This window comes from Rhinopithecus roxellana, chromosome 20 (genome assembly GCF_007565055.1).
Source record: "Rhinopithecus roxellana isolate Shanxi Qingling chromosome 20, ASM756505v1, whole genome shotgun sequence".
In the NCBI taxonomy this organism is placed as follows: Eukaryota; Metazoa; Chordata; class Mammalia; order Primates; family Cercopithecidae; genus Rhinopithecus; species Rhinopithecus roxellana.
The window spans coordinates 60,684,694-60,698,400 of NC_044568.1; the positions used below are offsets into that span (position 1 = coordinate 60,684,694).

Below are 13,707 nucleotides of genomic sequence, written 5' to 3' on the forward strand. Positions count from 1 at the left end.
CTGGGAGAGCTTGGGAAGTCCTGTCAATCATCCAGCTCCACTGTGCAGCTACCCAATGGGTTGATGCCACGTAGCATACTTAATCACATTTCTTAACAGCTGATTCCTAGACTTCCAGCTCCAGCTGTCTGTTTAACAAATAAATGCTGTCAGTTCCAAGGGAGGCAGGGCAGAGTCGGGTGGAAAGCTTGACATAACCCATTACCACCACAGAAACAAGTAAAAACACGTGTCTTTCTGATAGTGTGCATCAGCAGCCAGTAGCCTTGGGAAGGGAGAGCATCACTTATTCCAAAAATTGGAATCCCTGTCTTGCAAATGTGGCAGACGCTATTTATGCAGCACCAGCTTAGTTACAGAATGTGTCAACTGTTCCTTCTCAGAAAGTCACTATTTTCAGCAAACATGCATTGAGAATCAAGTATAAATTCCTTACTATCCCAACTTAGAAACCAAATACGGCCGGGCGCGGTGGCTCAAGCCTGTAATCCCACCACTTTGGGAGGCCGAGATGGGCGGATCACGAGGTCAGGAGATCGAGACCATCCTGACTAACCCGGTGAAACCCCGTCTCTACTAAAAAATACAAAAAACTAGCCGGGCGAGGTGGCGGGTGCCTGTAATCCCAGCTATTCAGGAGGCTGAGGCAGGAGAATGGCGTAAACGCAGGACGCGGAGCTTGCAGTGAGCAGAGATCCAGCCACTGCCCTCCAGCCTGAGCGACAGAGCGAGACTCCGTCTCAAAAAAAAAAAAAAAAAAAAAAAAAAAAGAAACCAAATACATTTGGATAATGATAATTTAAATAGGGAGTCAGACTTTTGGTGACAAGGGATACTAATCTTATATCAAAATATTTATCTACGGCCAGGCATGGTGGCTCATGCCTGTAATCCCAACACTTTGGGAGGCTGAGGTGGGTGGATCACTTGAGGTCAGGAGTTCGAGACCAGCCTGGTCAACATGATGATACCCTGTCTGTGCTGAAAATCCAAAAATGAGACAGGCATGGTGGTGCATGCCTGTAATCCCAGCTACTTGGGAGGCTGAGGCAGGAGAATGGCTTGAACCTGGGAAGCGGAGGTTGCAGTGAGTTGAGATTGTTCCACTGCACTCCAGCCTGGGCAACAGAACAAGACTCTGTCTCAAAAAAAAAAAAAAAAAACAAACCAAAAAACCTTATCTGAATTGATTTCACATGGAGAGGTTAGATTTCAATATTTTAATAACTATATATGAAATGTTGAGATTTTTTAAAAAATCTGAAGCAAAAATGGTATAGGAAGAGCTGATGAACTAGATGTTAGATAATGTAGCTTACTATATACATTTCTCTTCTTGTCTAAATTTTTGTCATATTTCACAGTAATGCCAGGCAGAATATCAAGTGTTAAGTTAGTACCTTCTCCCTGCTACAGGCAGTAGAAATGCCCCATAAGTTGGGTATTAGCCAGGGTTTTCTATAATGTAGATTGGTTCTTATGTCTTTTCCATTCCAAACCTTCAGCCATTCCCCCACTGTATAAAAGTTCAAACACTATCCTCAGAGATGGTCTGCCCTAACTTTGTACTCCTAGAGAATTTTATATATTCCCCTATTCAGTCAGTATGATTTGAGTGTCACGGCAGTACCATCTGAATTCTAAGGGCACAAAATCAAATACAATATCAACTCTGTTTTGCCCGGAATTTATATTACAGGGAAAAAGAGAGAAACTAAAGAAATAATTGTCTCCTTGATATGTGCTGTGAATGGTATGGAAGCCAAGGGGGTGGGGGACTATGTAAATCAGAATGATGAATTGGGAAAAGGATATAATATATCCGATTAATTGGATGTGTTTAGCTCCAGAAGTAGAGGAGGTTCTTAAATGTAGACATTGAAGTCTTGCTTGTTTTATGTCTCCCTTAGCACTCTACATGTTGGTTTATTTTTAGTTGATTAATACCAAAAATATTTGCAGAGCTCCTACCAGATGCCAGACAATGGACATAGGGAAGTCGGCAGAACAGACACAAGTCCCAGCCTTTAAGGAGCTAATAGGAGGGATGAACAATAAACACAGAAGGAAACAGCTGCATGCGGCACTGTCATGTCATGATAAGGACTGTTATGGGGGAAAAAGGCTGACTGAGAGAATGACAAGGTTGGCTTTGTTTCATTCGATAGGATGCTTTGAACAGGTGGCCTTTGAAGCATCCTATTGAAACAAAGCCAACCTTGTTTTCTCAGGCATCTTTTTGGGCCAGGCGCGGTGGCTCACATCTATAATCCCAGCACTTTGGGAGGTCAAGGCGGGTGGATCACGAGGTCAGGAGGTCAAGACCAGCCTGGCCAAGATGGTGAAACCCCGTCTTTACTAAAATCACAAAAATTAGCCAGGCATGGTGGTGGGTGCCTGTAATCTCAGCTACTTGGGAGGCTGAGGCAAATAATTGCTTGAACTTGGGAGGTGGAGGTTGCAGTGAGCCAAGATTGCATCACTGCAATCCAGTCTGGGTGACAGGGAGACTCTGTCTCAAAAAAAAAAAAAAAAAAAAAAAAGGTCACCTTTGGACATAAACCTACATGAAGTGAGATATCTAGGGGAAGAGCATTGTAGGCACAGGAAATGGCAAATGAAAAGATTCCGAGATGGGAACTTGGCTTTTTAATTTATAGAACAGCGATGGAGCGAATGCAGCTGGAATTCAGTTAAAAGAAAAAATAAGAGGTAGAAGATGCTAGAGAAGCTACCAGATGCTGCATTTGGATGGGACTGGGCTGCTGTGGCTTGAAATCCACATCTCTTGGTCAAGAATTCATCTTGTAGTGATAGAGCATGATGGTGGGTGACCTGTTAAAAGCGATGCTTTGGAAAAAATAACTTTGGAGCAAGGGAGAAGAGAGATTGTCAACAGGGAGAGGAGAGAGGAGACCACTGCTTAGTCTATGCTTGGGGCAATACATGACCAGACTGGAATGAGAACACAGGAAGGACAGAGAGAGCAGTTCAAGAGATTAGTTGTTCGTTGCGATTTGTTGGTATTCTTAACTTCATAATGCTGCATTCCCCAATGTCGGTTTGGAGCAAAGAAGGATTGGAGGAGGGGAACACAAAATTGGATCATGAAATTCACATTAAAACACACAACTTAGAAGGATATGAGGTAGGATCATCTCCTCCCAGCCATTCAGGCCCCCGCTTCCCAAGGATGCCAACGTGTGAAGAGGAGTGTTATTAGCAGACACAGCAGCAAAGCCTGGAATGATCCAGGGGGAAGATTGTCTGCATGTTCCCATGTGAACTTCATGGAAAGTCTCGTTTCCATTAAATCGAGACATGCTAGCTGTCGTCTTGGTCATTCACAGTTCACCAACAGCCTTTGTGGCAGTCATGTGTTTTCCAAATGATACCCTTAAGCTTCCTTTGAAATGATCACATTCATAAGCATGGAGCAAAGAGGATTATGAGGCACAAGGGTGTCAAACAGCTTTCCTTCGTCTTCCCTAGATTGAGAAAGTCTTCATGACCAAACAACTTGTAAAGGTCTTGCAGCTTTGGTATCTGTCCTTTTAACTGATTGTTAGGGCATATTTGGCTATCTCAGGGGAAGATACGGTATCTTCTATTATTGTGGATATGTCTCTCCCAAATATATGTGGAGTATCTCCGGCATACAGGATGTGGCGTGGCTGTTGCAAGGCAGAGTAGTCCAGTTCTGCCCTGAAAGTACGTAGAATATACCCCACGAGAGAGAATAAGAACATTGCAGGGTGAAATCTGAACTGGATTGGTGATGACCAGTAAGGACATGTTCCAGAGAACAGTTGAGCCAGTTATGTCTGGATCCATGCAGGAAGCTTTCTGAGTATCTCCGCTGAACACAGGACTTTCTTATTTCATACCTTTTCGTGTGAAAATTGAGAGGAATCTGATTTATTTATTTATTTATTTATTTAGAGACAGAGTCTTGCTCTGTCACCCAGGCTGAAATGCAGTGGCATGATCTCGGCTCACTGCAGCCTCCGCCTCCCGCGTTGAAGTGATTCCCCTGCCTCAGCCTCCTAAGTAGCTGGGGTTACAGGCATGCACCACTAGAGCTGGCTAATTTTTCTATTTTTAGTAGAGACGAGGTTTCACCATGTTGGTCAGGCTGGTCTCAAACTCCTGACCTCGTGATCCACCCACCTCGGCCTCCCAAAGTGCTGGGATTACAGGTGTGAGCCACTCCACCCAACCAACTCTCTGATTTTCATGCCACTTAACCTCAGCCCTCACTTCTGAGAATGACCTGAGTTTACTTGCATCTCTTTGTTGTTCTGGTCCTTTTGAAACGGGGAAAGGAATAGCAGGTAGTTGGCAGGAGGCTGGGACCTACTGCCATTATGCCAGCCCAAAACTGGTTTATTCTTAAAGAGTCATACCTTCAGAGTCCAGCATTTCAGCTGTCCCCCACCCCCACCCTCTCTGGAACCTTTCCTGAATCTGAACAGAATGTGTATTTTTTTTTTTTTTTTTTGTTGGGTACCAAATTTCTTTATTTGAAGGAATGGTACAAATCAAGGAACTTAAGTGGATGTTTTGGTACAACTTATAGAAAAGGTAAAGGAAACCCCAACATGCATGCACTGCCTTGGTGACCAGGGAAGTCACCTCATGGCTATGCGGAAATTAGCCTGAGGCTTAGCTTTCATTATCACTGTCTCCCAGGGTGTGCTTGTCAAAGAGATACTCTGCCAAGCCAGATTCGGGTGCTCCCATCTTGTGCAAGTTGGTCACGTGGTCACCCAATTCTTTGATGGCTTTCACCTGCTCATTCAGGTAATGTGTCTCAATGAAGTCACACAAATGGGGGTCATTTTTGTCAGTGGCCAGTTTGTGCAGTTCCAGTAGTGACTGATTCACATTTTTTTCCAAATGTAAAGCACACTCCTTCGCATTCAGCCCGCTCTCCCAGTCGTCATAGTCTGGTTTCTTAATATCCTGAAGGAAGATTCGGCCACCTCGTTGGTTCTGCAGCTTCATCGGTTTCTCGGCATGTTCCCTTTCCTCATGAGATTGGTGAAGAAAGTATTTGGCAAAGTTCTTCAAAGCCACATCATTGCGGTCAAAGTAGTAAGACATGGACAGGTAAACGTAGGAAGCGTAGAGCTCCAGGTTGATCTGGCGGTTGATGGTGGCCTCTGAGTCCTGGTGGTAGTTCTGGCGCACCTGCGAGGTGGACGCGGTCGTCATGGCGGAGGCTACGGACAGGCGGCGGCGGCGGTGGCTGCGCGGCGCTGGAGCTGCGGCGGGGGCCTTGGGGAGGTCCGAGGACGCGGTGAAGAGGTGACGGAGGGCTGGCTATGGGCGGCCGGCCGGGACGGGGGACGAGCGCCGGGTTCCGTCCAAGCACTGTTGAAGCAGGAAACCCCGACGACTCTCGGCAAAGAACGTCTCCAGAATGTGTATTTTTTAAGAGTGAGGGCAGGCCATGGAGTCAGACAGCCCCGTGATATAGAGTTGTTAATAAAGTACCCATCATATAGAGCTGCAAGGCCGGGTGTGGTGACTCACGCCTGTAATCCCAGCTCTTTTGGAGGCCACGGCAGGCAGATTACCTGAGATTAGGAGTTGGAGACCAGCCTGGCCAGCATGGTGAAGTCCCGTCTCTACTAAAAATACAAAGATTCGCAAGGTGTGATGACAACACCTGTGATCCCAGCTACTCCGTGGGCCGGGGCAGGGAGGATTGCTTGAACCCAGTAAGTGGAGGTTGCAGTGAGCTGAGATCATGTCACTGTACTCCAGCCTGGGTGACAGAGCACACCCTGTCTCAGAAAATAAATAAAATGAAATATAAAATAACAACAGCAAAAAACAAATAGAGCTGTAGTGAGAGTCAGTTGAAATTCTGCAGATAAAATGCTATGTGTGGTGTCTGGTGCATAGGAAACACTGACCCCCAGATGGATGTGTTAAAGGAAGATGGGGAGAATAAGCAGGAAAGGGACTTACCAACATCTGTTGATTATGATTAAATCACTGAGGTTAATTTATAAATGCTGAAACATAGGTTGTGGCTGCTGATAAACTATATGCATTTTAACATTTTTACATTTAATTTTTTAATTAATATTAAAATGTATGCAACAGATGTTAAGAATATCAACCATTTTGATATTAGTACATAGAACTTAAAAAGAGTTTCTTAGAGGTACATACTCTTTTGAGACTAGGCACAGGCATAACTTGGACAGAATCTGCTTATACTTTCCAAACCAATATGGAGTTATGAATACAGCCATGACGCTGTATTCTGGTCTCATGGGATTTGGGCTGTTGCAGTCACTACGTGTTTATTTCAGTAGAAATTATAGTTAGCTAAATAAATTTCATCAGTATGTTATTAGTATCTATTAAGAGCTGCTAGAATGATGTCTACATCCATACAGACGGTTATTGTTGAAGGGCTTTGAAGGCAGAGACTGAATCTGTTAATCTCTGGGTCAGGAGCATAAACCATTGTATATAGTCAAAGCCATGTTAGTTAATGTTGTTCTGGAGCCCCACTGGGTTAGTGAGTAAAGTGAAAGGATCATTCATTTTGAGCCTATTGGAGTATTTGCAGTCGCTGAACATCCCAGGTGAGGGAAGAGAAGAAAGTCAAGCATTTCTGAGGACCTCGGCAGCAAGATTTTTGGAACTTTTTCTAGTCTGCCGTTGTCAGCGTGACTCCGAAAGTCACAGGGATCACTCTACCTGCCTAGCTAGGAGATCAGGATTGCTTGGACAAATCAACTTTGCCCAGTGATGCAGCTGCATGAACCACAGGCGGAGAGGACTCAGTGAGCATCTGTGGAGTGACCTTGGAGTACTCGGGTGTTCACTGGGAAGGGGTGGGCCTTTACCTGTCTCATCTTAAACAGATAGGGCCAGACATGGTGGCTCACACCTTTAATGCCAGCACTTTGAGAGGCCAAGGTGGATGGATTACTTGAGGTCAGGAGTTCGAGACCACCCTGGCCAACATGGTAAAACCCCGTCTCTACCAAAAAATACAAAATATTAGCCAGGTGTGGTGGCATGCACCTGTAGTTCCAGCTACTCAGGAGGCTGAGGCAGGAGAATCGCTTGAACCTGGGAGGTGGAGGTTGCAGTGAGCCAAGATCACGCCACTGCACTCCAGCCTGGGTGACAGAGGGAGACATTGTCTCAAAAAATAAATAAAAATAAATAGCCAGGCGCAGTGGCTCACACCTGTAATCCCAGCACTTTGGGAGGCCGAGGCAGGCGGATCACGAGGTCAGGATATCAAGACCATCCTGGCTAACACAGTGAAACCCCGTCTCTACTGAAAATATAAAAAATCAGCCAGGCGTGGTGGCGGGCGCCTGTAGTCCCAGCTACTCCGGAGGCTGAGGCAGGAGAATGGCATGAACCCGGGAGGCGGAGCTTGCAGTGAGCCAAGATCGTGCCACAGCACTCCGGCTTGGGCTAGAGAGCGAGACTCTGTCTCAAAAATAAAATAAAATAAATAAAATAAAATAAAAATAAATAAACAGACGGCCAGCAGATAAGGTGACAGCTCTAGTCCATGGTCACAGTCTATTCTGCCACATTCTCCATAAAGTCCACTTTGCTTAGTTCTCCCAGCAGTAGCCATTCATTTACTCTTTAAGGCCGGTAACAAGTGTTCTCCCCATGATGCTAGCCAAACCAAAAAGATTGTCGATGCTTTTCAGTGGAGCAGGAGGATAAGAGATTGAGCCTTCAGAATGGACGAAGGCTGGAGTTAAACATATGAATTGGTGAACCTATGGTTGTGAAGTTAATGGGCCCAAGAAGGGGCCTCATGAGAGAAGCAGCCTCGTAATTCCCTTACCATTGGTCACTCCTCTTTCCCTTCCCCACCAAAACACACCAACCAGTCAAAGCTAAAACCTAGAGTCCTTGGGTTGATGATCTCTCCAAGGTAGAAAAATTAATGGTTTCTCTTCTGTCTTTAAGTATCTTCAGTTACTTTTGTAAGAATTTCGTCAATATGTGTCTTTTCAGGTCTTCAAACCTTGCTTAGTTCTTTCATTGTTTTTCTCAAGAAACTGAAAGAATATTTATGCTACTTGCCAGAATTTCAGGTCCAATTGAAGGGAAAAGTTATAATAGAAATGCACAGTTAGAAAAAGGCCACACTTCTTATTCCCTCAAATAGTCAAATGTAATAATTACAATGATAATAAATATGTATTGAGTGTTATCTATGTGCTGAGCACTGTTTTTAGCACTTTTATTTCTTTTTATTTTATTTTAACTTTTTTGAGGTGCAGTCTCACTCTGTCACCCAGGCTGGAGTACAGTGGTGTGATCTTGGCTCACTGCAACCTCCATCACCCGGGTTCAAGTGATTCTCCTGCCTCAACCTCCCCAGTAGCTGGGATTACAGGCACGCACCACCATGCTTGGGTGATTTTTGTATTTAAGTAGAGTCAGGGTTTCGTCATTTTGGCCAGGCTAGTCTTGAACTCCTGACATCAAGTGATCCACCTGCCTCAGCCTCCCAACGTGCTGGGACTACAAGTGTGAGCTGCCGTGCCCAGCCTGTTTTTAGCACTTTAAAAGTATTAACTCATTTAATCCTCTAAAAATCATCTAAGTAAAGGGCTTTTTTTTTTTTTTTTTTTTTTTTTTTTTTTGAGACAAGGCCTCGCTCTTATCTCCCAAGCTGGACAGCAGTGGTGCAGTCATAGCTCACTGCAGCCTCAACCTCTTAGGTTAATGCGATTCTCCGACCTCAGCCTCCTGAGTAGCTGAGACTATAGCACATGCCACCGCACACACCTGGCTAACATTTTATTTTAGCAGAGATGGATCTTGCGATGTTTACCAGGCTGATAAACTCCTGGGCTCAAGTGATCCTCCTGCCTTAGACTCACAAAGTGCTGGGATTACAGGCATGTGCTATATGTAACACCTAGCTCATTGCTGCTGAATAAAATCCTAAACATCCTTATACCAGTGGTTTTCCTCAAAGGCTTTCTCAGCATTTTCTTTATTTCTTACTCTTTAATTTTTTTGATGTTTCTTTCCCTCCTTCCTCACCCCAACCCCTGGTCCATGAATTTCTATTTCATATTGATTATACTCTAAGTCTTTCCATTATTCTGAACTGAGATTTCTCATTTGGGGGTATCCTCATACATGTTGAGCAACAAATCAATGACTTATTCTTTAGTGTTCTTGTTTAGATTAAAAAAAATGTTAAAGAATGTGACATCTTGACTGAGGTAAGAGCATTTTTTAGTTGTTGCAGATAGATTAAAAATTAAAAAGTGAAAAATAACTTGATTATTGCTGACCACAAATATGTCTTTGCTAGTATTTTTCCAGGCAGTCTACTGGGGCTACTTTGTTCTATTTGTCAATTAGTCTTTACTAAAAAATAAAAACAGAATAATGATACTGCCCATGGGGCTGTTTTTATTATTATTTGAAGATACTTCTTTAAGATATGCTTATATCATTCTATTTGAAGTTCTGGCTCTATTGTTACAAACATTATTCATTCATTAGGTCTTTTAAATTTTGATTATTTAAGAGGTATAAACACTGGGATACAAATCACTTAAGACATGGTCCCTGCCTTCAGGAAGCTTATTTATAGCTTCCTACTTTTCATTGATCTTTAAAGCTCTTCACACTGAACTATTAAAAATTAATTGTGCGCTCATCCTAACACTAAATTTGTCAGTTACATCTGGAAGCTGCAGTGTCCCTTTTTCTGTTAAATCTAAAGCCTGTGATAAGACCAATGAGGATTATATTTTAAAGGAAACTTTAGGGAAAATTCACAAAGTGTGATTTATACCTGGCATTAGTACTTGAAGAATTATTTTGGCCCTTGAGGCCAGGTGAGGTGGCTTATGCCTGTAATCCCAGACCTTTGGGAGGCCGAGGCAGGCGGATCACTTGAAGTTAGGAGTTCAAGACCAGCCTGGCCAATATGATGAAACCTCATCTCTACTAAAAATACAAAACCTAGCTGGGAGTGGTGGTGGGCACGTAAAATCCCAGCTACTCAGGAGGCTGAGGCAGAAGAATCGCTTGAACCTGGTAGACAGATGTTGCAGGGAGCTGAGATTGTCCCACTGCACTCCAGCCTGGGCATTGCAGGGAGACTCTCTCAAACAAAAAACAACAAACAACAAAAAAAGAATTATTTAGGTCCTTGATATCTAATATAGAAAACACCTGTTCACAAATAAGACATACTTACATTTATTTTATTTTAAAGAATAAAACATTAAACTATTTAAATAGAATATTGACTCTGAGTCAGAATCAATTTAATGTTTAAGCTTTAGCAGTTAAGTTACATAACTGAATTTCTGTATCTTCTGGAAAAGACAAAACATAATGCAGGAAGAAGCAATGTGAGTTGACCCTGCAGCACACAGAGTCCAGCAGGGGGCGCAACCCAGTCCTTTCCCTCAGCTTGACTCTGTCTCTTGAGGGAAAGGGGTTCCCTGGGGGGAGAGTTGGGGGCAGCTCTTCCACCACCGTCATCCTTTGGCAGCCACATCTAACTGGACTTGGGGCCTGATATGGTTTGGCTCTGTGTCCCCACCCAAATCTCATGTGGATTTGTAATTCCCAGTGTTGGAGGAAGGGTGGGAGGTGATTGGATCTTGGGGGTGGATTTCCCCCTTGCTATTCTCATGATAGTGAGTTCGCATGAGATCTGGTTAAAAGTGTTTAGCACGTACCTCTTCACCCTCTCTTCCTCCTGCTCCGGCCATGTAAGATGTGTCTGCGGCCGGCCACAGTGGCTCATGCCTGTAATCCCAGCACTTGGGGAGTCCGAGGCGGGTGGATTACCTGAGATCTGGAGTTCAAGAACAGCCTGATCAACATGGAGAGACCCCGTCTCTACTAAAAACACAAAAATTAGCTGGGCGTGGTGGCGCATACCTGTAATCCCAGCTACTCATGAGACCGAGGCAGGAGAATCCCTTGAGCCCGGGAGGCAGAGGTTGCGGTGAGCCGAGATCGCGCCATTGCATTGCAGCCTGGGTGACAGAGTGAAACTCCGTCTCAAAAAATAAAAAAAAAGACGTAAAACCCTTTGCCTTCTGGCATGATTGGAAGTTTCCTGAGGCTTTCAGCCATGCTTGTTGTACAGACTGTGAAAACATAAGCCAATTATACCTCTTTTCTTTATAAATACCCAATTCTCAGGTAGTTCTTTATAGCAGTGCTAGAACAGATGAATCCAAGCCTTTCCTGCCCTCTATTGGAGGAGCCTAAGGGCGTCCCTAGTCCATCCCCTTCTTAGCAGGCCACTGGGTCTCTGCTTTCTTCCTGTTCTCACCACCCTTTCCACTCCTTAGGCTGAGACGTCAGTCTCTCAGTTCCATCTGGACTTCCCCACTATGGACCAGGAGGGGACTTCCGGTCTCACAAGAAAGGCCTCTCCTCAGAAAAGTGTTCCGTTACCTCCCTTTCTAAAATTAGCTTCCCCGCTCCTCTCACCCCTTCTATTATTTTCTCTCACAGAACGTTGCTCTTTTTCTTCATACTTATTTATATTTTATTTTTTTGAAAGGGACTCTCGCTCTGTCACCCAGGCTGGAGTGCAGTGGTGCGATTTTTTATATTTTTAGTAGAGACTGGTTTTCATGCCTGTAATTCCAGCACTTTGGGAGGCTGAGGTGGGCGGATCCTCTGAGGTCAGAAGTTCGGGATCAACCTGACCAACGTGGTAAAACCCCATCTTTTTCTTCACACTTTATACAGAGGAATAGTATTTCATTCCCATTTGTGATATTTGCTGGTTTAGTCCCTGGTTCCCCCATTGAACTGAAAGCCACGGGAGACCACAGATCTGTCTCATTCACTGTTACTCAGCCAGAACGTTGCTTGTGTTCAGTAACTCAAAATGCTCCACACGCTCCACAAATAAACAGATGGTTTCTTTGGGGTTTATTGGGTTTATATTTTTATGCAATAAAATGTATTTATTTGGTTATATTCCAAGGTTTTCTATCAAACTAAAGCAGAAAAATAATACTTTTCTTTTTTAATATCTAGCACTGTAAAATTCTTGTATTGTTATAAAGAATTCTTCTAAATTTTTATCCTTGTCACTCTGAATGGGAAGATGACAGGCTATGTGAGACAAAGTGTTTGTCTCAACATAGGATGCCCATTATTACTATTTTTTAAATTGCTTTCTCAGTGTGGAAGTTTTCTCTATGCGTTTGAGTTGTCTGCAGTTTGCATGTAGCAGGGAGAAAATAGAAAGCTTCCAAACCGGTTAGTCTAGTTAAAGCACTTAAGTGGCTTAAGCCTTTGATATTAGTTGAGCCAAGTAAGGAAGTTAGTAAGGCTGGAGGGCTTTCAGGGATAATTCACTGTTTTTTTTTTCGTTCTATTCAGTGAGGGACTTTAAATGGGGCTTTTTGTCTGCATGCAGCTTGGAAGAGGTGAGGGCATGGCTTGGAAGAGAGGGTCCTGCTCAGAGAATGAGGGACCTGAATTCCGCCTGTGCTTCCTGCTGGGTTTTCCTCCCAGGGAGTTGTGAGGTTAGGTTAAGGTATTGCACTGAATGCTTATGGCTTCATGTCTGAAATATAGACGAGTTCATGTGCGTTATAGTCTTGAAATTGTCACTTCCTATGTCTGGTTTCCTTCTCTGATATTGGCATGCCTTCAGCATCACCTCCACTCTGATAAAAGGCTGGGGATGAAGAAACAATTTTTTTTTTTTTTTTTTTTTTTGAGATGGAGTCTCACTCTGTTGCCCAGGTTGGAATGTAGTGGCGCAATCTCAGCACACTGCAACCTCTGCCTGCTGGGCTCAAGCGATTCTCCTGCCTCAGCCTCCTGAGTAGCTGGGATTACAGGCGCCTGCCACCACGCCAGGCTAATTTTCATATTTTTAGTAGAGGTGAGGTTTCACTATGTTGGCCAGTCTGGTCTGTAACTCCTGACTTCAAGTGATCTTCACTCCTTGGCCTCCTGGAAGTGCTGGGATTACAGGTGTGAGCCACCACGCCCTGCCTTGAGAAACAAATATTTACTAGCTGATAACATGTGGCATGCATCAGGGATACTCAGGTGACTCCTGCTGTCACAGAGTGTGCAATAAAACTGCATAGGAGAGATGGTGGGGAGAGGGTTGCGTTTTGTTTGTTTCGTTATTGAAGATAGATATAAAGTCAGTTAACTATGGCCTGAGATTATTTGGAAGCAAGAGAGGATAATTTTCTTTATGTTATAGGTTTTTTGGGAACAGATGGTGTTTGGTTACATAAGTAAGTTCTTTAGTGGTGATTTGTGAGATTTTGGTGCACCTATCACCACCTGAGCAGTATACACAGTACCCAATTTGTACACTTTTATCCCTCACCTCCACTCCTACCCTTTCTCCCAAGTCCTCATAATCCAGTATGTCATTCTTATGCCTTTGCATGAAAGGGAATAACTTTCTTTCTTTTCTTTTCTTTTTTCTTTCTTTTTTTTTTTTTTTTTTTTTTTTTGATACTGGGTCTTGCTCTGCCACCCAGGCTGGAGTGCAGTGATGCGATCTCGGCTTGCTGCAACCTCCGCCTCCCGGGTCCAAGCGATTGTCCTGCCTCAGCCTCCCAAGTAGCTGGGACTATACGCCTGGCTAATTTTTGTATTTTTAGTAGAGATGGGGTTTCACCATGTTAGCCAGGATGGTCTCAATCTCCTGACCTTGTGATC

General features: G+C 43.9%; 2 protein-coding genes across 3 annotated transcripts in view; one reads left to right on the plus strand and one right to left on the minus strand.

Moving 5' to 3' along the window:
* Nucleotides 1-13,707, plus strand: part of ADAMTS18 (ADAM metallopeptidase with thrombospondin type 1 motif 18) — a 154,368-nt gene that overhangs the window by 49,632 nt on the left and 91,029 nt on the right. The gene's annotated exons all lie outside the window — the stretch shown is intronic.
* LOC104667685 (ferritin heavy chain) lies at nucleotides 4,503-5,416 on the minus strand. The gene has a single exon (XM_010370201.2). The coding sequence runs from the start codon at nucleotides 5,215-5,217 to the stop codon at nucleotides 4,666-4,668; it is 552 nt and encodes a 183-aa protein (XP_010368503.2). The 5' UTR covers nucleotides 5,218-5,416; the 3' UTR covers nucleotides 4,503-4,665.

Coding starts and splice junctions, on each gene's coding strand:
- LOC104667685 (XM_010370201.2), bottom strand. CDS start 5,217: ATGACGACCGCGTCCACCTCGCAGGTGCGCCAGAACTACCACCAGGAC.